Source organism: Phoxinus phoxinus (genome assembly GCF_949152265.1).
Source record: "Phoxinus phoxinus genome assembly, chromosome: 9".
Taxonomy (NCBI): domain Eukaryota; kingdom Metazoa; phylum Chordata; class Actinopteri; order Cypriniformes; family Leuciscidae; genus Phoxinus; species Phoxinus phoxinus.
In genome coordinates, this window is record NC_136884.1 from 31,982,418 (window position 1) to 32,003,648 (window position 21,231).

General features: G+C 39.6%; 2 protein-coding genes across 2 annotated transcripts in view; both read right to left on the bottom strand.

Moving 5' to 3' along the window:
* Nucleotides 1–8,987: 8,987 nt before the first annotated feature.
* The window catches only part of LOC307004698 (guanylate-binding protein 4-like), a 238,983-nt gene continuing 226,739 nt past the window's right edge, over nt 8,988–21,231 (bottom strand). Inside the window, exon 12 of the transcript XR_013799110.1 lies at nt 8,988–13,061. The gene's annotated coding sequence lies outside the window, so the exon portion shown is untranslated. The remainder of the gene's footprint in view (nt 13,062–21,231) is intronic.
* On the bottom strand, nt 16,080–17,524 carry LOC307003918 (uncharacterized protein). Its single transcript, XM_079622803.1, has 4 exons — nt 17,118–17,524; nt 16,894–16,944; nt 16,668–16,799; nt 16,080–16,464 (listed from the first exon to the last, which is right to left on the bottom strand). Exons 1-4 carry the CDS (start codon nt 17,500–17,502, stop codon nt 16,181–16,183), a joined length of 852 nt encoding a protein of 283 aa, XP_079478929.1. The 5' UTR covers nt 17,503–17,524; the 3' UTR covers nt 16,080–16,180.

Sequence of the window (21,231 nt, forward strand, 5' to 3'; positions counted from 1 at the left end):
AAATTATATGCTTGTATTACTAGCACAGGTGTATGCGTACGGATTGTGAGCTATGTTAAATTGCGAACCGATCTCTCTCTAGTCTGATCTAGTAGCCTATTGCAGCCTTATTAACTCACACAGCGTCTCATAAAATGTATTCAGAGCAAACAACCCTGACGTTAAACCTTAAAAACTTACTTCAAATATTATGTTTTCTTATTCTTCGGTATCTGCAAACATATTCTCTCGTCCTCTGAATACAAAATATTTTGTCCGTTTGAAAACTGCGCGCGCTGCCGGCGAACGTAAAAAAATAAATAAAAAAAAATCAGCAACAGCCAGTAGCGAATACAATTTTGGGGTGGCACCCGGGGTGGCCAATCGGATAACAGGGGTGTCCGGTGCCCCCCCGGACACCCCTCTGGCTCCGCCACTGCTTGCCCTATTTCTTCCCCTCCTGAATCTGAACTTTGAGTGAGTCTTTTCATTTTCGTCTGTGTCATTGAAGAAAGTAAACATATAGGCTCAACTGATATTTATATGTTTTTATGAATCATTTTCTTAGACAAGTTAATTTACTCAAGGTTACCAGGAAAGCTGTAGCCTAAGTCAGTATTGCCAAAAGGAACCTTCTACACAAGCTTTGGAATTTGAAAACGTCTGTTTTTAAATGGTAAAAGTAATTTTAAACAACACAAATTATAGGCTACTTTTACTGCAGTTGGTGTAATTGGCAGACATTCCCTTAGACATAATGCGCGTCAAAGCATTCTCATGTTTAAATATGCAGCATTAAAGCACGTAGGTGATTTTAAATTAATATTTCATGTAGATATAGAATGGTTATATTGTTAAAACTAATCCTGCTATTGATATCTTTGTAAGACTGGCGACCCTATAGAACAGTGGCAAGGACAAACAAATGTCCGGCGAATATCGAACCTAAAACTAACTTTACCGCACTCAACCAGCGCAAGTGCATTTCACGCATTAGTAATTGCTCGCGTTCAGAGGGGAGGAAGGACTTTGTCTGCGTATGTGAACCGGCGTAGATGCACTCACATCAGACAGGAAAACCGTGACTGAGAACATAACGTCTGAAAGCGTGTTTGCCTACCATCAATAGCCTACCATCGCGCTATCATTGATAATGATTAATCTATTTATTTATTAATTTATCGGAGGTGCCGGAACGCAGTTCCGGACCGTTCCGGCCCACTTTTATCCCTGTATGTATAGCTCATAACTTAATAAAACAATTTACTCGCGTGCCAGCGATTAACCCTCAGCGTGCCAGTGTTGGAAGCTTCAACATTATATACGTAAACATCACTTAATTTATTTTTTTCTAATGAAACAACTGTTGCTGACGGAGTTTGAATCCACAAAATTCCTTTAAATGTTCATCTGGTTAATGTTGGAAGCTGTGGGCTTCACGCCCTCCACAATGTCCTGAAGGCAGGCTTTACCATGTGGCAGATGGACAAGCTCCTTCGAGCACTCCACTATCTCTTTCATAATGTTCCAGCTAGGAGGGAAGATTTTACTGCCTTGACTGGGTCCACCTCCTTTCCGCTACCATTCTGTGGCCACAGGTGGGTTGAGAGTTGTTTGCCATACACATTGCAAAATGATTTGTCCCAAAATGTCTGTGTTTTTATTTTGCAACAATTAAGTGAAATGATATTGGAGTGAGCTGACATTGTCCATTTTTGCATAGGTAGATTGAAAATGCCCCCGTGGCAGAGAGGGCAGTTCAAGTGTGGCCAATGGTCATGATGTACGTAGATGCTGTTAAGCAGAAGAAGCTTCCAAACCCCAGTACTGCCTCTTACGACACCATTGAGGCAGCACAAGCGGATCCCCTCATGATTGCCAAGCTACAGTTCTTCCTGGCAATATCCAGGTTCTTTAGCCTCTTCCTGACCAACTATTAAACTGATGGTTCTGCCCTTCTTTGCAAAAGATTTGAGTGAGCTGCTGAAGGTAATCATTACAATAGGGCCTAATTCAACTATCTACCCGTGGATGTGTGGTGGTCCACAACTCTGTAAAATCAATGCAATGTGTGCAGTTTTACATAGATTGTTACATAGAACTCACTTGAGATAAAACCTGGATGCCAACAAACACACACACACACACCAATTATTTCCTTTCATTTTATTTGTTCCTCTTGTTCACAATAATACATAAATTCATAACACATTTTAAAGCAACATTTTTCATGATTAGAAAGAAGCAGTAAGAAGAATGATCTGTTTAATGGTAGGCTAGTAGGATGGTTCTGTCACTGATTACTTATATCCTTTTAAGAGTCTCCTGTGGCGTTTTGTAAAGCAAGAGCTCCTGCAAGATGACACTTCCCTGAGGCTGACCAAAATTGGCGTTGCTGATGAAGTGAATAGGGTATCCTACAAGCATGTTTGCGCCTAAGATTTTTTTCAACACAGAAGATATCTACAGCAGCCATTCCCAAACTGTGGTCCGTGAGGGTACTGCAGGTGGTCCGTGGAAAGGCAAAATAAAATATAAAATAATATTTTTTTTACCTTCATTTTACGAGGAAATTCCCATAAAAATTTTTTTAAATAAAAAGAATATGTAGGCATTAGGGGTGGGCGATATCTCGATATTTAAAATATATCGATTTTTTTAAAACACGATATGGATTTTGACATATCGTATATATCGATATATTGTTTATATTTAATTCTGATTTCGCCACTTTGCTTATTTGCCTTCTCTGTGCTGTGCTAAAGGCGGCTGCCTAAGCAACACATGCCTGCCCCCTAACTACATCGTCAAAACAATGAGCCATATCCGCCGTGTTACTCTGTCCTGTTTAGAGCTTAGATTCTCTGCCCGAGTCCGATATTTCCCGCCGCTATACTCGGCTCTCGATCTAGAGACGTGCGGCGCGGGACTAGATTTGATGACAGAGTACGAGCTCGGGCGGTAATGCACTCACTCTGTGTGTGCGGGATGTGGGAGAATAAAACGATTAAATAGAAATATCTATGAATAAAACATAAAAACGAATAAATTGTTATTCATCTGTTGCAGAAAAGCAACAAGAACAACTAAAACAAAATATAGACAGACGATAAAAAGAGGAAGGGAAAGATGTGGAGGGGGACAAAGGGGGATATTACGTTCATATCGGGCTGGCAAATAGACTCCAATGGCTTTTCCTTTTGACAACTTTTTAACATTTTTAACCTGGAGTAGGCATACTGTGTTTTCATTAAATGTGTATAAGGCAGAGGCAAATATGTTCTCATTATCACATCACGCATAGCCTTTATAGGCAGTTTATATGAAACAAAATGTTTATAAATGGAATGAATAAGGCCTGTTATTATTTTAACTCAAGCCACAAGCCTGTTGTTCAAATGAATCTGATTATGCCCTCGGGAAGCTTAAATAAATTAAATATGTAGCAGCCGTTGTGTGCAGTAAACTTTATTTTAACAAGCCTGTTGTACTGATGTGATGACCAGGTGCGGATTAATTCAGGTAGGACTGTGTGTAAACATATTTTATTATAATATGAGGTGGTCCGCAAAAATTCTTGATTACAAATAGTGGTCCACACACAAGAAGTTTGAAAACCCCTGATCTACAGTACACTGCTTACCTTTTTATGTGTACAGACGCTGTGCTGTGTATTTGTCCAATGAAAGATTAATAAAATTACTTAAATTATATTTTACCTATTTGTCTTTTTTTTCTTCTCTCTCTTATTCCAGGTGATGTAATTGTCACCACCGGTGCAGGCCGGGACGGACGGGCTCGGATGACCAGCCGCCCCTGACTCCAGACACCACCGTGAGAAGCCGACACCACAGGTACGCAACGGAATGGACCAGACAGAGGCAAAGGTAAATTTCAAAGGAATAACTATCTTTATTAACCCTCTGGGGACCAAGGTGTTTTTGGGGCCCTTGGGATGTTTTGAAAAGCCCTGACATTTGTGCTTTTTTCAGTTATTTATAAACATGTTAATGGCAAAGGTGTAAATTCACTCTATATAGCACAAAAGGGGCTACCATAATATGTGAGCAACATGTATGTACATGTTTGTATTTTTAAGAGAATAATGTTTATGTGTGGTTATTGAAAAAAATAAAAATGAAAGTTGCTGAAATAGACCACAAAAAGCATACTAAATATGTGTTCCGAAGACTTTTGACTAATGGGTGTTGTCGCTTCGAGTTCTGGCTTCAAAATGATGTGAAAAACATCCTGCCTAATCGTTCACATAAAACAATACATTGATTTAAACTTTGTAAGACTGTTTTTTTTTTTGTCAGAAGAGGTTATGCATGGAGTGGTAATGGCCCATCAATATTAATGAGATTCAGACCCAGGGTGTGACATACACTCCCCCAATGGCCCATCATGAGGCAAGCCTAAACAAAGAGATTCAGAGGTTTTGTTTTTCAATCTGTTTTATTGTAATTCCTCTATGTGGAGGAACTAAATGTTCAACTGAAGACACAAGTGAACATTACATGCCTGGCATTTCCAAGGTGTGTCCTGCCTTTTACCAAGCTGTCCTTTGCAAAGCACACTTGCGACCAACTGTGCAAAAAGGAATATTTCGCAAAACTGCAATGGAAACAGTTTTTGCGCATTTACAGTCACCTGACTTAGAAGACGCGGTGTGTTTGGGATCCGTGTACACAAATAATAATAATAATTATGATCATCATTATTAAAACATTTATTAGGCTACATATTTAGAGACGCTTTTATCCAAAAAAGGAACAAAGCAATTCGTCAAATGTCATTCATAATACGGGTTAGAAAATAATAATACAGGGCTAAGATTATCACAAATAAACACAAGATTTTGACGCATATCCAAGGGTTTGTGTGGAGTGTGGAGCGCGCGCACTACATGGCACGGAGCCGCGGACGCGAACACTTGCATTTTCCTATCAACAGTGAAACAACTTAAAATTAGTTAGTTTAGTTAGTTAGTTTATTATTAGCCATTTCAACAAAGTTGATAGGAATTTGTTTGGGATCAATGCTCACATACAGCTTAATTGACATAATACACTGACATTACAGCGCATTCCACACATATTTCACAACAACAACAGATACACAGACATAAAAGCCTCATATTGCACATGAGATGAAATAGCCGAATGATCAGATGAAGGGTGCTTGGATAAAAGAAAGCATTCAGTATCCTAGCCTCAGACCATGTTTAGGTGACGTATGGCCTGAGGATAGGTACTGTCTCTGAAGCGTGATGTTCTGCTGGTAATGCTTCTATACCTCTTGCCTGATGGCAAAATGTTAAATAAATGATTTGCTGGGTGGGAGGAGTCAGTGGTGATGTTTCTTGCCTTCTTAATGATTCTAGTGTTGAAAAGTGAAGCTATAGAGGGCATACTACAGCCAATGATCTTAGATGCTCTGCTCACTACTTTCTCAAGCTGTAGCTTGCCTTGACTGGTTGCATTACCGTACCAGGATAGGATAGAGAAAGTTAGCACGCCTTCTATGGCGGCTCGGTAGAAGTGAGTCATGCATTTTTGGCTGACCCCGAATTTCCGTAACTGACGGAGGAAATAAAGTCTCTGATGGGCTTTGTTTACGATGAGACTGATGTTCAGGTCCCATGAGAGTGACTGGTGAATGGTGGTGCCCAAGAAACGGAAGGACGAGACCCTCTCGACAACCTGGTCATTGATGGAGAGGGAGAGGTGTTGAACAGTCTTCCTTCTAAAATCTACAATCATTTCTTTTGTTTTAGTTGTATTGAGGATTAAGTTATTGGTCTCGCACCACTTCACCAGCCGCTCAACCTCTGCCCGATAGCCAGTCTCATCACCATCAGAGATAAGGCCTAATATGGTGGTATCGTCTGCGAATTTTAACAGTTTGACTGATGTTTGATTGGATGTGCAGTTATTAGTGTAAAGTGAGAATAAAAGCGGGGACAGGACACACCCTTGTGGGGCGCCGATATTAAGAATCCTCGTTGATGACACATGATTATTGATTTTAACAAATTGTTTCCTACAGGATAAGAAGTTTAAAATCCATTTACAGAGTACAGCATCGACACCCATCGCTAAAAGAGAGTTATACAGCCTGATAGGGATAATGGTGTTGAAGTCTGAACAAAAATCGAGGAACAGGACGCGAGCATAAGTGTTTTTTGACTCAAGATGTTGGAGAATAAAATGAACGCTCAATGACACTGCATCATCTACTCCCCTATTTGCCCTATAGGCAAACTGATGACAATCCAGTGTGATATGCGCTAGATTTCTGCAGACCAAGCGCTCAAATACCTTCATAACAGTCGATGTGAGCGCAATTGGCCTGTAGTCATTTAGGCAGGTGATGTTATTCTTCTTAGGCACTGAAATAACCATAGCTGATTTAAAACAGATAGGTACAGTTGAGGAGGAGAGAGACCAGTTAAAGATGTAAGTGAATATTGGAGTGAGCTGGGCTGCGCAGTTCCTCAGCGTAGCTGGTGCTATACCATCAGGCCCTGCAGCTTTTCTGATGTTTTGATGGTGCAGCAGCCTCCTAACATCATGCTCTGAGATTGTAAAAGGGGGGGGGAGGAGTGATCAACCAGCCCCGTTAGAGGGAAGCTCGGAGAATTAATCCACAGGGCTCAAATCTACAGTAAAAATAATTTAGCTTCTCAGGGAGGGAGGGGTCACAGTCTGAGACGTGGTGCTTGATCTTATAGTTAGTGATTGTCTGTAGACCTTGCCAAACACCCCTAATGTCATGGACATGGAGCTTGCCTACTACTCTTATCATTTAGCCTACTACTCTTATCATTTCTGGTCATACAGAAAATAATAATACATTATTCGCAACTACTTTTATTTGTGTAAACTCACAATAACAAGAAAGCGTTGTGCTTTTGTAAAATAAAATAAAACAATCAGGCGCGCTTTCATGATGTCCGTGAACTGGAGCGCGAGAACTGAAACAAAATATAGCCTATGTAGGCTAAAGCTTGAAATGTCCACTTTAAAACGAACAAATTCGAATCGAAAGCTAATACATTCTGATTATGTAATGCGTATGAAAGGAGCATTTCTCTCTAAAAGCGCATCTGCTTAACATCGGAGATAGAGATGTTTTTAGCCGACGTAGAAAACAATAGTTTATTAATAATATTAATGGCTCTTCTCATTCAGCACTGCGGGAAAAATATAAATTCCAGGTTCTAATTTGGCCTTAGAAATCAACATGTTTTCCATATTAATTTGTGAAAATATCTGTAAATTATCTGTAATAGTGGGTAAATATGTAGCCTACTTACTCTTTCTGATTTCTGACAGTGTTGCTAAGCGCACTACGAGTTGCAGGCGGAGGTAGTGATGAAGCTCCATTCCTTTTAAAAAAAGTTGAAGAATATTATTGTATCGTGCCATCTTCCCAACGCGCAGGTGACTTAATGATGAAACTTAAAGCATTTTGCTTGGGGTGTTTACCTGTTTTGCATAGATGGCTTAACACATTATCTTGTGAATAGCGCGCTCCGTCAGTAGGCGTGAACGAATTAAAGTCAATGAGCTCGTAATGAGCTCGACTGGAATCGCTCTCTTTTCATACAGATCACAGAAGCTGAGAATATTTGTTTTTAATATAAATTACTTCCTTTGAAAGATGCGATCTCAAGCTTTATGCCCGTGGGTATGTTTGCCTGTTTGAATGAATTTTCGCGGAGTTACAGATCATTTTCTAACATGTTTCAAATTGGAGTTCATTGACAGAGAGAGTGCAGAACTCGCATGATGTTAATTTTTCTTTATTTGGCAAAAAGCAAAATACTTTATTTTTATTGTGAGTATACAGAAAAAAAAATAGAAACTGAACAGGATCGATTGATGTATAACACGAAAATGAAAGATCAAAATTAACAGAGCATTTTGAGTTTATTTTGCATTGTTTAAAAAAAAACACGAGCAAAACGCGCCGGCGCGTTTTTGGTCCCCAGAGGGTTGAGCACTTTATTTATGGAAGCAAAGGAAAGGATGGTAACAGTCGCTGGGCCTTCTTCCACGGAAAAGCTTGGTGAATCGAAGGCTCCTTCTCCGTGATGCTACTCACTCCAAGGCTCAGAAGGTAGGTAGACAGGTAAGCACTCGCACTCTTCTTCCAGCGATAGCTGCACACTTCGGGGCTCAGAAGGTAAGTAGACAGGTAAGCACTCTTCTTCCAGCGATAGCTGCACACTTCAAGACTCTGAAGGTAGATAGTCAGGTGAGCACTCTTCTTCCAGCGATAGCTGCACACTTTAGGACTCAGACAGTAAGTAAACGGTAAAACTCCTCTTCCAGCAATAGCTGCACACTCCAGGGTTCAGAGGTAATTAAACAGGTAAAACTCTTCTGTTTAGTGAAACACTTGCGTTAAGGTACTTTAATAAACTATGGATTAAAAACTTGTTTTACCAGCGATGTTGCTTACTTCGGTTCTCAGTAGTTACACATTCGTCAATCACTTTTTCCACAGTCTCCTTGGACTCGCAAACAGAGAGAGGCAATTTGAGTGAGAATTCAAGCAGCCAGATAATCTTCACTGTTCAGACAGTCAATCCACGATGATACAAGGCAATACTTCACCAGATCCGTTGTAGCACTCTGGGTTTCGATGAAGAGAGGTTTAATGGTTTTTCCAAAGGTGTATAAAGACTGAAGCTTCTTCTCAGCAAAGCACACCACACTCGTGTCCACTTCAAATCCACCACAATGAATCAATGTATATGTAAAGGGTAGGACATTAGGACCCAGTAAACGTCACCTCCGAGCGCTTTATTGATCAGCTGGCTATTTAGTGTGACGTAGTCACAAAGCGACAAGCCAAGCTAGCGTTTCAGCATAGCGTGTCGGTACAGTGTGGGGAATGAAAGCATCAGGATTGCGGGTTCAAACCAGTGCTGTTGTCGTTGTTTGAGCTGGTGATTTAAAGATGTCTATCAATGTAAGCAAATATCATTTGGTAATTACCCGTCTTTTGAATATCTGGGTATTGTGTTAAAAGGTGCTCCACGCATTTTACTTATAATTGTTTACAGGCCTCCAAAATACTCTTCAGCCTTTTCTGAGGACTTTACAGAACTGTTATCAACCATTTCCTCAGAGTTTGACTGTTTTGCTATTTCTGGAGATTTTAACATTCACATAGACAATGCAGAAAACAATATGGCAAAAGAAATCAAAACTGTTTTAAAAACTTTTGATCTGACTCAGCATGTACATGGACCGACACACAATCGTGGACACACTCTAGATTTACTTATCAGTAAGGGTCTAAACATTTCATCGATTGTTATTAAGGATGTAGCACTGTCTGATCATTTCTGTATTTTCTTTGATATATTGATCTCTCCTGCCATTGAAGCTAGATCTGTGTCTGTCAAAAAGAGATGCTTAAATGAGAACACTAGTGTACTATTTATGAAGGCTATATCTTCAACACCAAGCATATCTGCTGACTCTGTTGATTTTCTCCTTGATTCTTTTAACTCAAAAGTTAAAAGTGTAATTGATGATATTGCTCCTGTGAAAGTCAGGAAGAGTGGTAGACAAAAAGCACCTTGGAGAAACTCAACAGCAGTGCAAAATATGAAAAGACAATGCAGAAAAGCAGAGCGCATGTGGCGGAAGACAAAACTTGTAGTCCACTATAACATCTACAAAGACACCATCCATGCTTTCAATATGGAATTAGGCAAAGCTAGACAGACTTTCTTCTCAAATATTATTAACAGCAACTTAAACAACACACGCACTCTTTTTGCTACTGTAGAGAGACTGACAAACCCCCCGAGCCAGATTCCCAGTGAAATGCTCTCAGACAGCAAGTGCAGTGAGTTCGCTTCTTTCTTCTCTGAGAAAATCAATAATATCAGAAAGGTGATCAGCACATCCTTGAGTTGCACTGGGGTCAGACAGATCAGACCACAACCTGAGAAAGTAGTTACTATGTCTGATTTCAAAGAAATTGATGGCAAAATTTTAGAAGAAACCGTACAGCACCTTAAAACATCAACCTGCGCCCTTGACGCTCTTCCCACATCTTTCTTCAAAAGTGTGTTAAACAGCTTAGAAGCAGATCTGCTAGAAGTGGTAAATGCCTCACTTCTCTCTGGAAGTTTTCCAAACTCCCTGAAAACTGCAGTTGTCAAACCCCTCCTGAAAAAGAGTAATATGGATAAGACTATATTAAGCAATTATAGACCGATCTCAAATCTTCCTTTCATTGGCAAGATCATTGAAAAAGTTGTTTTCAATCAGCTGAACAAATTCTTAAGCTCGAATGGATACTTTGACAATTTTCAATCTGGTTTCCGATCGCATCACAGCACAGAGACAGCGCTCATAAAGATAATTAACGATATTCGCTTAAATACTGATACAGGCAAATTATCAGTGTTGGTGCTACTCGACCTCAGTGCTGCTTTTGACACTGTCGATCACAACATACTTCTTGACAGGCTGGAAAACTGGGTGGGTCTTTCTGGGATAGTCCTAAAATGGTTCAGGTCATACTTAGAAGAGAGAGGTTACTATGTGAGTATAGGAGACCATAAGTCTGAGTGGACATCCATGACATGCGGAGTTCCTCAAGGCTCAATTCTTGCGCCACTCCTATTCAACCTGTACATGCTTCCAATGAGCCAAATAATGAGAAAGAACCAAATCTCTTACCACAGCTATGCAGACGACACACAGATCTACTTAGCCCTATCGCCAAACGATTACAGCCCCATTGACTCCCTGTTCCAATGCATTGATGAAGTAAACAGCTGGATGTGCCAAAACTTTCTTCAGTTAAACAAAGACAAAACTGAAGTCATTGCGTTTGGAAACAAAGATGAAGTTCTCAAGGTGAACGCATACCTTCACTCTAGAGGTCAAACAACTAAAAATCAAGTCAGGAATCTTGGTGTGTCTCTAGAGTCAGACCTTAGCTTCTGTAGTCATGTCAAAACAATAACCAAATCAGCATATTATCATCTGAAAAATATTGCAAGAATTAGATGCTTTGTTTCCAATCAGGACTTAGAAAAACTTGTGCATGCTTTCATCACCAGCAGGGTGGATTATTGTAATGGACTCCTTACTGGCCTTCCCAAAAAGACCATAAGACAGTTGCAGCTCGTACAGAACGCTGCCGCCAGGATCCTAAGCAGAACCAGAAAATTTGAACACATCACACCAGTCCTCAGGTCTTTACACTGGCTTCCAGTCACATTTAGGATTGATTTTAAAGTAGTATTACTGGTATATAAATCATTTAATGGCCTAGGTCCTAAATACATTGCAGATATGCTCACTGAATATAAACCCAACAGATCACTGAGATCATTAGGATCACATCAACTAGAAATACCAAGGGTTCACTCAAAGCAAGGAGAGTCCGCTTTTAGCTATTATGCCAGCCGCAGCTGGAACCAGCTTCCAGAAGAGATCAGGTGTGCTCCTACAGTAGCCACATTCAAATCCAGACTCAAAACACTTCTGTTTAGCTTTGCATTTACTGAATGAGCATTGTGCCACTGTTCGATATTAAAGTTTTAGTCTGAGAAAGAGCTAAGAATGTGAATGCTGGGCTAAGGAAAGTGAAAAGAATGTGCAAGTAAATGAAAGAAAAAAGAAAGTTGATACAGGGAAGTCGTAAGAAGATTGAAAGAGAATAGAAAGTTGATAGAATTAAAGAATTAAAGAAGATTGAAAGAGAATAGAAAGTTGATACAGGGAAGTCGTAAGAAGATTGAAAGAGAAAAGGAAGTTGATAGATGGCAAGTCGTAAGAAGATTGAAAGAGAATAGAAAGTTGATACAGGGAAGTCGTAAGAAGATTGAAAGAGAAAAGGAAGTTGATAGATGGTAAGTCGTAAGAAGATTGAAAGAGAAAAGGAAGTTGATAGATGGCAAGTCGTAAGAAGATTGAAAGAGAAAAGGAAGTTGATAGATGGCAAGTCGTAAGAAGATTGAAAGAGAATAGAAAGTTGATAGATGGCAAGTCGTAAGAAGATTGAAAGAGAATAGAAAGTTGATAGATGGCAAGTCGTAAGAAGATTGAAAGAGAATAGAAAGTTGATAGATGGTAAGAAGATTGAAAGAGAAAAGAAAGTTGATGCATGTAAGTCGTAAGAAGATCCTTTTAAAAGAAAGATCTATAATAGCTACCGGTCGATATAAAATACGTCCGACTGTTTGCACTGTATTTTATTTTTTTTATTTTTTTTTCCAAACTGTGATTCAGGAAGATTTTATTAATTTTTAGGGCTGTCTGATTGGAAGAGATTTTGAAGGGGAACGGGAGAGCTTCACTCCGACGAGGCGAGTGAAGATTAGCTATACTATGGAGAGTATAGAGGTTCGCTGTTTGTTTAAAACGGCAAAAGTGAAACGTGCTCTGTGGGGGCCCAGTGGGGCAATACTGGTGTGGTACACCACCCCAGCAGAGGACGTCCCTGGATTAGGTCCAGTGGCACCGCAAACCTGCTCAATCGCTTCCATCTCAGATAGGGGTGATTATTAATTATCAGGGCTGTCTGATTGGAAGAGATTTTGAAGGGGAACGGGAGAGCTTCACTCCGACGAGGCGAGTGAAGATTATCTATACTACGGAGAGTATAGAGGTTCGCTGTTTGTTTAAAACAGCAAAAGTGAAACGTGCTCTGTGGGGGCCCAGTGGGGCAATACTGGTGTGGTACACCACCCCAGCAGAGGACGTCCCTGGATTGTAGGTCCAGTGGCACCGCAAACCTGCTCAATCACTTCCATCTCAGACACGGTTTTAATTATTCTTTTTTCTTTTGATTATTTTAATTTCTTCTATGTAAAGCACTTTGAATTACCACTGTTTAGCTTTGCATTTACTGAATGAGCACTGTGCCACTGTTCGTCCGACTGTTTGCACTGTATTTTATTTTCTAAACTGTTTTAATTATTCTTATTTCTTTTATTATCTATGTAATTATTTTTATTTTTATTTCTTCTATGTAAAGCACTTTGAATTACCACTGTGTATGAAATGTGCTATATAAATAAACTTGCCTTGCCTTGCCTTGCCTTGATTGGCCAGTGGACAAGTCGGTTGTTCTGGGCAAACTGCTACAGTAACGCAGTTTGAGATTGTGGTGCGGACACATCCTATTTTCTGTCACAGTAACGCAGTGTGAGATTGTGGCGAGAACACATCATGCAAACATTTGTTCGCTATTCAGGAAACGAATCCAGTCACTGTTTTTCCTAGTCATTTTAGATATACAAACTGCCTACCAGTATTTATAACATAGCGTTTGCCGAACGCCCGTGGGGCATGTGAGGAGAGAGGGAGGGTTTTTGTTTTGTTTTATATTGTATTTTTGTTTTGTTTTGTGACCCTTGATAACCTGATGTATACTCTGTGGGGTTCTTTTAATCGAAATACTTGCTAAGTAACGTGTAGTTTCCAAAGAGACAAACGCCTGCAGTGGTGTGTGTGTGTGTGTAGAGTGAAGGCGGGATATTGCTGTGAATCACGTGTATTTAACTGGGTTATTTTACCTGTGTATTCTTCTTGACTTATTTATTAAGAGTGAAGTGTGGGGTGCTTTAAAATTCTGACACGTCTCGGAAGGGAAACTCTTACACTCTTGACCATTTGGTGTTTTGATTGAGAGAAGTTTCATGAAGTATTCCAGTTGTCTTTTCTCTTTTTAAATTGTTTTGTATTTAATTATTGTGAAATAAAGAAATGTATATATTTTTTGACACACCAGCTTCCATCTGCGTCCTTTAATTAGGGTGGCTTGCGTGAAACTAGGTAGTTCTTTTTATTAATTAATGATTTTATAATAATGGGTCTGTAACCCATTTGAGTAGTAGTCCAGAGGGTATGTAATAGACTCCTGGTGGCCACATATATAATTAGAGTAAAGGCACTGCAATTCACTCACACAAATAGGGCTGATCGGCGGCTTCACTCCATTAAACACACTCCAGGGCGGAATATTCAATCCTCTCTTCAGTACACTCTGAAACATATGACTTCTTCAACGGTCAATTTCACATTCCCATTCTCTTCTTCACGCTTTTCAATTGATTGCAGATAAGAAATAGTCACTTATCTTTCTCGTGTTCTGTTCACAGTGTCGAATCAGCCGATAGCTTAATCCAGCAAGCCTCCATAGATCACTCCCAACTAGTTTCCCCGTGACAAGCCAATGTCCGACTCTCTCCACACACGCTGCGGTCCTGAGAACAATAACTGTGCCCTGTACCTGTCCTGACTTCAACACGAACTCAAACTCCTTCTTCTTCTTTGACTGACCACCTCTCTTCTCTCTGAATGTCCTTTTTAACCTCAGCTTAAACAGAAAGCCCGCAGGGACGCTGCTTTTCGCTCTCCCGCACCTGCAGTGCATTAGCGCTAATCAGGTCTGACAATATTTTCGGTAACACCCGGAACCGGAGTGGGAGGTGTCGCACACAATTGCTTCCCTCCAGGAACTCGGCACTCGGGAGAAGGTTCCGCTCACCGAGCGTTTTTGTCACCCGTGACATAATCATACAACAGTTCCAGAGCTTTCTCTCTCTTGAGGCGAGAGATGAGAGATTCTCCTCCTTCCAGCCACTGAAGGAGCGACTTGATGTCTTCCTGCATTCAGCCCTCAGCAAGTCTTATCCAGAGCTATATACGTTTTCTTAGAGCCTTCTACTTCTGTCCCATGGACAAGCCACGGTGGAAAGAGGGTTTTCCATCAACAAGGAGGTTGAAACATGCAACATCCTTGAAAAGTCGATGGAAGCTTTGAGGCTGATATGTAACAAGATCAGTGTCTGTGGGGGTGTTTTGAAGGTACCTCTCACAAAGGAGCTCATGGCTTCAGTAGCCTGTGCAAGGTCAAGGTACAGGAGTTACCTGGAAGATGAACGGAAGAAGAAACAGAGTTCCACACAGGACCTCAAAAGAAAAGCAGTGCAAGAGGAGATAGAAGACCTGAAAAGGAAACGAATGGTTCTGACAGAGGTGTGCGACTCCCTCCAATCAGATGCTGATAAGTTAGCTGAGCTGGCAGAGGGGAAATCTGGGACATTAATGGCACAACTGATCACGAAGTCCAACATCCTCAAAAGACGTAGTAAAGAAAAACGGAACGAATTGGTCCAAACTGAGAAGCTGCTGGGAACAAAATCAGAAGAACTGAGGCACATGTCAGCATGATTGTTGTTGAGGGTGGAGCAAAGTTTAGTTTTTTAATATACTTTGCTTTGATTTACTATCCCAGCCTATTTGATTTTTTTGTATCAGAGTGGTCTATAGTTTTGATCACAAACTAAAACTGTTAAAAGTATCACTGATGTAAATGGTTACAGCTTGAAGTGGCAGTGAGGTATTAACAAATATTGAGAAGGTCTTGAAAAGGTATTAAAATTACCTTCAAGATTCCTGCATATACCCTGACATGACAATGTTCAATGGTTGAAGGGTAGATTAATGTTATCTCATTGTGACACTTTAACGTATTGCTTTCATAGAGCGACTCTTTCACTGATTGTTTACAGCTTAACATAAGTTACACCCATAATTTGTGCAAAGCGGCATGAGGCGTAGGAATAACGACGATAGATTTTGGTCATATTGGCCATCCTAAGGAAATTAGGCCTATCCTTTTTGAAATTGCCACAACAAAATCATTTTAATAGCAAAAAAAATAGCAAAAAAATCACACACATACACATAAAATTCGCAAAATCCTGGTGGGACTGATAAGCATGATATCATGAGTGCTTCAAAGCAAGCATTGGGGAAATATTAATGAAAAGGAAAATCCCACAATGTCTCTTTATTCTCTTATTTGTTTATGTAGGATGCAGAGATATATATCAATGATCAATAATAAACTACACTTAAAAATATATTACTTAACATTCTAGATTCACTACTTTAACAAATACTTTTGAGTCACATGTGAAATTCATGGCTCCTGTTTCTCTCAGTGTTCAATGTATAGACAGTTCAGAACTTATGAGTTTTGTGTATTATACTGACTTTTATTCAGTAATCTATTGCAAATTTCAAACACACACATTAGTCCTCATTAATACAGGTTCATATGTAAAACAATTCTTCATGATTTTTATCTTAAATCATACTCTTGGTTCAGAATTATTGGATTATCACATTCTGCAAAGCTCCTGTTATCTTAAGGGAAACAATAGGAAACCACTGAAAGTGTTGTGGTTATTCCCGTTATCATGTATCCTCGTGCCAGACCCAAGTCTCACATAGACGACATCTCCAACCTCCAGGATCAACACAACTTCATTCGAGGAGTTTAACCGATCCTGAGCCTGAATATCATATGCTATAACCGTACGCTGTCCATTCTTAAAAATGTATGCAGATGCTGGAGTTTCACCACCATGACCATATACAGAGACTCTGAACATGTACGCTCCTTTCAGCGGGGCTGTGAAAATACCTAAATCAAATAACAAGAGATACAAAATCAGCTGTTTCCTGAATGATCGCTTAATTACCAAACACACTGTGTAATAGTTTTGAGAGACGGCAGATCATTTAATTCTCTTAGACACATTACACAACTGCAGAGAGGTCTGAATGGAGCAGACGGGTTTTCATTACTATAAACTGAGTTTTATGACTCATTTCATTGATAATTACCTGTGATTGGGTTGTAGGCGTTCCCTATGTTTGTGAAGACGTTCCTGTAGGTTAGTGTGAAGTCAGTGGTAAAAGGACCAATATGTCCACTGCCCGATTGCATCAGTCCAGCAGAAAAAACTATTTCTCTGTCTGTTATTGAAAAACATTATTGCAATATATATATATAATCTATTACACTGTGAATGTATACACTGAATTTAACATCATTCAAGCACACTTTCACCTCTATTTTCCTTTCTCAACTCCACTTGACCCAGAGTAAGATTTGAAATTTCTGTGAAGGAATAAAGATTCAGTTAAATGACATTTACACTGATTATTGTAATAGATACACAATTTACACAGTATGCACTCAACTTTACACTAACATTTACACTATGCATTGTATTGCAATGGTGTTTTACTTTGAGGATCATTGATAAAAGAATTAATGTTTTGGTGAGGTACCGTCATTTTTCTTGTTCAGTTCTTCCAGGATTACATAATTTTTCTTGTTCATCTCTTCCCTCAGTTGCGTCTCTAAAGCTCTGATGTTTGTTTTCTGCTCTGTAACCGTGGCGGTCAGTTCTCTGATGTTTGCTTTCTGCTCTGTAACCGTGGCGGTCAGTTCTCTCAGCGCTGCATGGATGTCAGTGAAGAACAGATGGTAGTTTTGTTGGCTGTCAGTTGAAGCTGCATCTCTCAAAGTGTCTGTTTGAGGGGGATTCTGTCCTCCGTCCTCAGATCTGAGCTGTTGACTGATCTCATTCTCATCGAGTCCTCCATCTACCTGATGCTGTACGACACACACAAAGGTTTCCAACAGCAGCAGTAAACAGACTAAACCCTTCATTCTTCACTGATGTTTGTTTCCAGCTCTTGCTCTGTCCCTGTCCCTTTTATAGTGTCCTGATTTACGGTCTTTTGTATATGATTTACATTGCTCCAGAAAAATAAGTAATTCAAGTTAATTGTTAATCATAATCAAAGGGATGTTCCGGGTTCAGTAGATGTTTATCTCTATTCACAACATTTGTGTCACTATGTTGATCTCAACAGAAAATAACTTTGACTCATCCTATATGTATATATATATATAATTACAGTGCTTTACTTTTTCCACATTGTTATTTTACAGCCTTATTCCAAAATGGATTATATGAATTATTTTCCAAACTAGTTTTTTTTTTACAAACAATACCCCAATATGACAACGTGAAATAAGTTTGTTTGAAAGCTTTGCAAATTTATTAAAAATAAAAATGAAAAAATCACATGTACATAAATATTCACAGCCTTTGCCATGACACTCAAAATTGAGCTCAGGTGCAATCCTGTTTCCACTGATCATCTTTGAGATGTTTCTACAACTTGATTGGAGTCCACCTGTCCACCTGTAAATTCAGTTGATTGGACATGATTTGGAAAGGTACACACTTGTCTATAAGGCCTTGTCCACACGAACACGGGTATTTTTATAACCGTGACTTTTTTTTACGCGGTTCGCCCACACGGAAACGCAGTATCAGGTCACTGAAACCGAACATTTTTGAAAACCCCTGTCAGGGTGAGGATTTTCAGAAACGCCGGTTGCAGTGTTGTCGTGTAGACAGTAAAACTGGACTTTTTGCCTTGCGACGTCAGAGTGTGCGCCGTTATTCGCTGTGTTTGACGTCAGATTGTGCGCCGCTGACTGCTTTGTTGACGATTCTGTGCAATGGCGGACGTAGCCCAAATATTGATGAAAGTAACTGTGCTAACAGGGCTAATAACATGTATACAGAGACATGCTCAGTTATTCTACTATATTGCGGAACAGAGGCGTCAGAATTAAATTCTAATGACAACACTCCCACGACACAGACCCCGCCGCCAGCATCGCCGGTTTGGATGAGACTTAAGTTAGTTGGTGGGACAACTTTGAGAACGAAGTGGTTGTTGCTGAAGAATGGAGAGAGAATTTTCGTTTGTCGAGGACATCGCTGTTGACTTTGAGTGAGCTGCTTCGCCCGCACATTGAAGGGGAGACAACTGTAATGAGATCGCCTGTCAGTGTTGTCAAAAAAGTTGCCTGTACACTGTACTATTTAGCAGACGAGGGGAGATTACGCAAGACGGCAAACGCCTTTGGATTGTCAAAACAGGTGGTGTCGAAAATAGTAAGGCATGTATGTGAAGCAATTACTGTCCACTTGGGCCCTGTGTATATTAGAGCTGGGCGATATGGCCAAAAAAAAAAATCACGATATTTTTTTTTATATCAGTCGATATCGATAATTATCGATAAATGTCAAATCTTTATTTATTTCAAGTTTAAAGACAGATTTGTACTCCTAGGTGAAAGCTGTAGAAACCAGAGTTGTGTTTTTAAACTACTCTTTATTGTCAGAACAAATCATGACAAACACTCGCCAAACAGGTGAACATTGACAAATCCGAGGTAGAACATTCAAACATTTGACATTTTTCCTTAACAAAATAAATATCTTTATTTCAGTAGTATTAGCTTGAGTTAGGATGCAGATTTACCTTATACAATTTATGTTAATTAACAAAAACAGTAACATCTGTTAAAAAAAAGTAACAACATTATTTTTATTTGGTAAAATGTAATATTCTTTAGTTTTATTAAAAGTTACCATTGGTCATCCAGGATCATGCATTTAGATCATGATAACCACAGATAAAATGTAACTTTATGGTTTATATGGTATTTATGAAAACCAGTAGCCTAAATACATTATTAAAAACTGTAATTATATTCCATTAGTCCTTTAATACATTGTCTACATTAATAATATTATACAATTCAATATATATATCCCACATTTCATGGTGCAGTTAATATTACTAGGCTAACGTTACAGTAAATCCATGGTAAATGATGGGAATGTGTGTAGACGGAAAAGCCTTCTGACTGTATCGCTGCACACAGTGTTTCTCCTGGTAGTCAGCGCGGTCTCATCTGCCTTTAAACTGGTTTAAATCACTGAGACATTTGTGTTCCTCGCTGAATTCAAGCGCTTCTCACTGGATCTCGTGGCAGAGGCCGATCAGAGTAAACGCGTCTGCTCTAGTGAGCTCGCGCTGCGCTGCCGTTTGGACTTTGAGCCGATCGGATAAACGGTCCGTGTGGCGCGCGCGGTTCAAATGAGATTCGTTCCGCTTTTGGCGCAAAAACATTATCGAACATTTATCGAACTCTTGATATCGTTTTATCGAGAAAAATTATATCGCGATAATTATCGTAATCGTTTTATCGCCCAGCCCTAGTGTATATACAGTTACCTTACCTCTCACTGAGTCCAAAGTAAAGGAACTTGTAGCGGGTTTTCACCAAGCCCATGGCATTCCTCAGTGCATTGGGGCCGTGGATGGGACCCATGTGGAAATAAAGCAGCCATCTACAAATGCTATGGATTACTTGAACAGAAAGGTGAGGTTTTCTCTTAACATACAAGCAACATGTGACTACAAATATTAATTTATTGATGTCGTAGTCAAATGGCCAGGTAGTGTCCATGACGCACGCATGTTTGCAAATTCAATGCTGAACACACATTTGAAAAATGGCACGATCCCCTCCTAAAAAAACAATTCTAGAACATGAGGAGGCTTCCCTACCTGATGAAGGAGTATGCAAATGGGGGAAGCACTGTTCAGGAACAGTATTTTGGACTGTCCTTATGTCGAGCCAGAATGGTTATTGAATGCGCCTTTGGCAGACTGAAAGCACGATTTGGAGCATTGAGAAGGGCAATGGACATTAATCTAAACGACCTTCCCTTTGTCATCTATGCCTGTTTTGTGCTCCATAACTACTGTGAGGCCAACAAGGAGACGATGGACGAGAACTGAGTCAATGAGACAATTCAGCATGACAAGGACAACCTGCCAGACACACAGACTTATTTAAGAGCCGACTGCATCACAGCAGAAGGGAAAAGGGTCAGGAGAGTGCTTACAGAATTTCTTGATCCATAAAAGGGACTTCTATCTTTTGGCCACTGTGGCTACAATCTTCTCTGCCTAGTACATGAGTGTGTGTTACATGCCAGTCAAACCTGCTTATGGTCTATAAAGTGTAATCCTGAACATGTGTTTACAGCATCTACATCTACAGTTCACAGCATTGTCTTGTTATGTTAAATAAACACTCACTCAGACATATACAATTTTCAAACTTTTTGTATTTATTACATTCTTCACATTGTTGGGACTGAATCAGCCACTGAACAAAAAGTCACAACCTGCCTGAATACTGTTTCAGCACAATTTAACAAATTGACTTCAGGAGCATTACCAGTGTCAACAAAGCTACTGGCATGACCTGACCGCATAACTTAAAAGTAGGCGGGCTACCATTACAGAAAATATTTTGTACAATAAAACTCAAAGGATTTGACAGTCCATTAAAAACGAAACAGACCTTATTTTCCACTAATTGTTTTCTACATACAATATTGAAACCGCCTAACAACAAATGTAACATTTAACACCTCAAAAACAGGTGTACTTCAACAGTCTTTGAACACAAACTCAAAGTATAATAAAACATTAAATAAATATAAAATATAAAGAT

Excerpts from the sequence above, each read along its gene's own strand:
- LOC307003918 (XM_079622803.1), bottom strand. The coding sequence starts at position 17,502 with ATGAAGGGTTTAGTCTGTTTACTGCTGCTGTTGGAAACCTTTGTGTGT. Across the intron at positions 16,800-16,893 it reads GTTGAGAAAGGAAAATAGAG|ACAGAGAAATAGTTTTTTCT; the intron begins GTGAAAGTGTGC and ends TTTCAATAACAG. Across the intron at positions 16,465-16,667 it reads CGCCTACAACCCAATCACAG|GTATTTTCACAGCCCCGCTG; the intron begins GTAATTATCAAT and ends TATTTGATTTAG.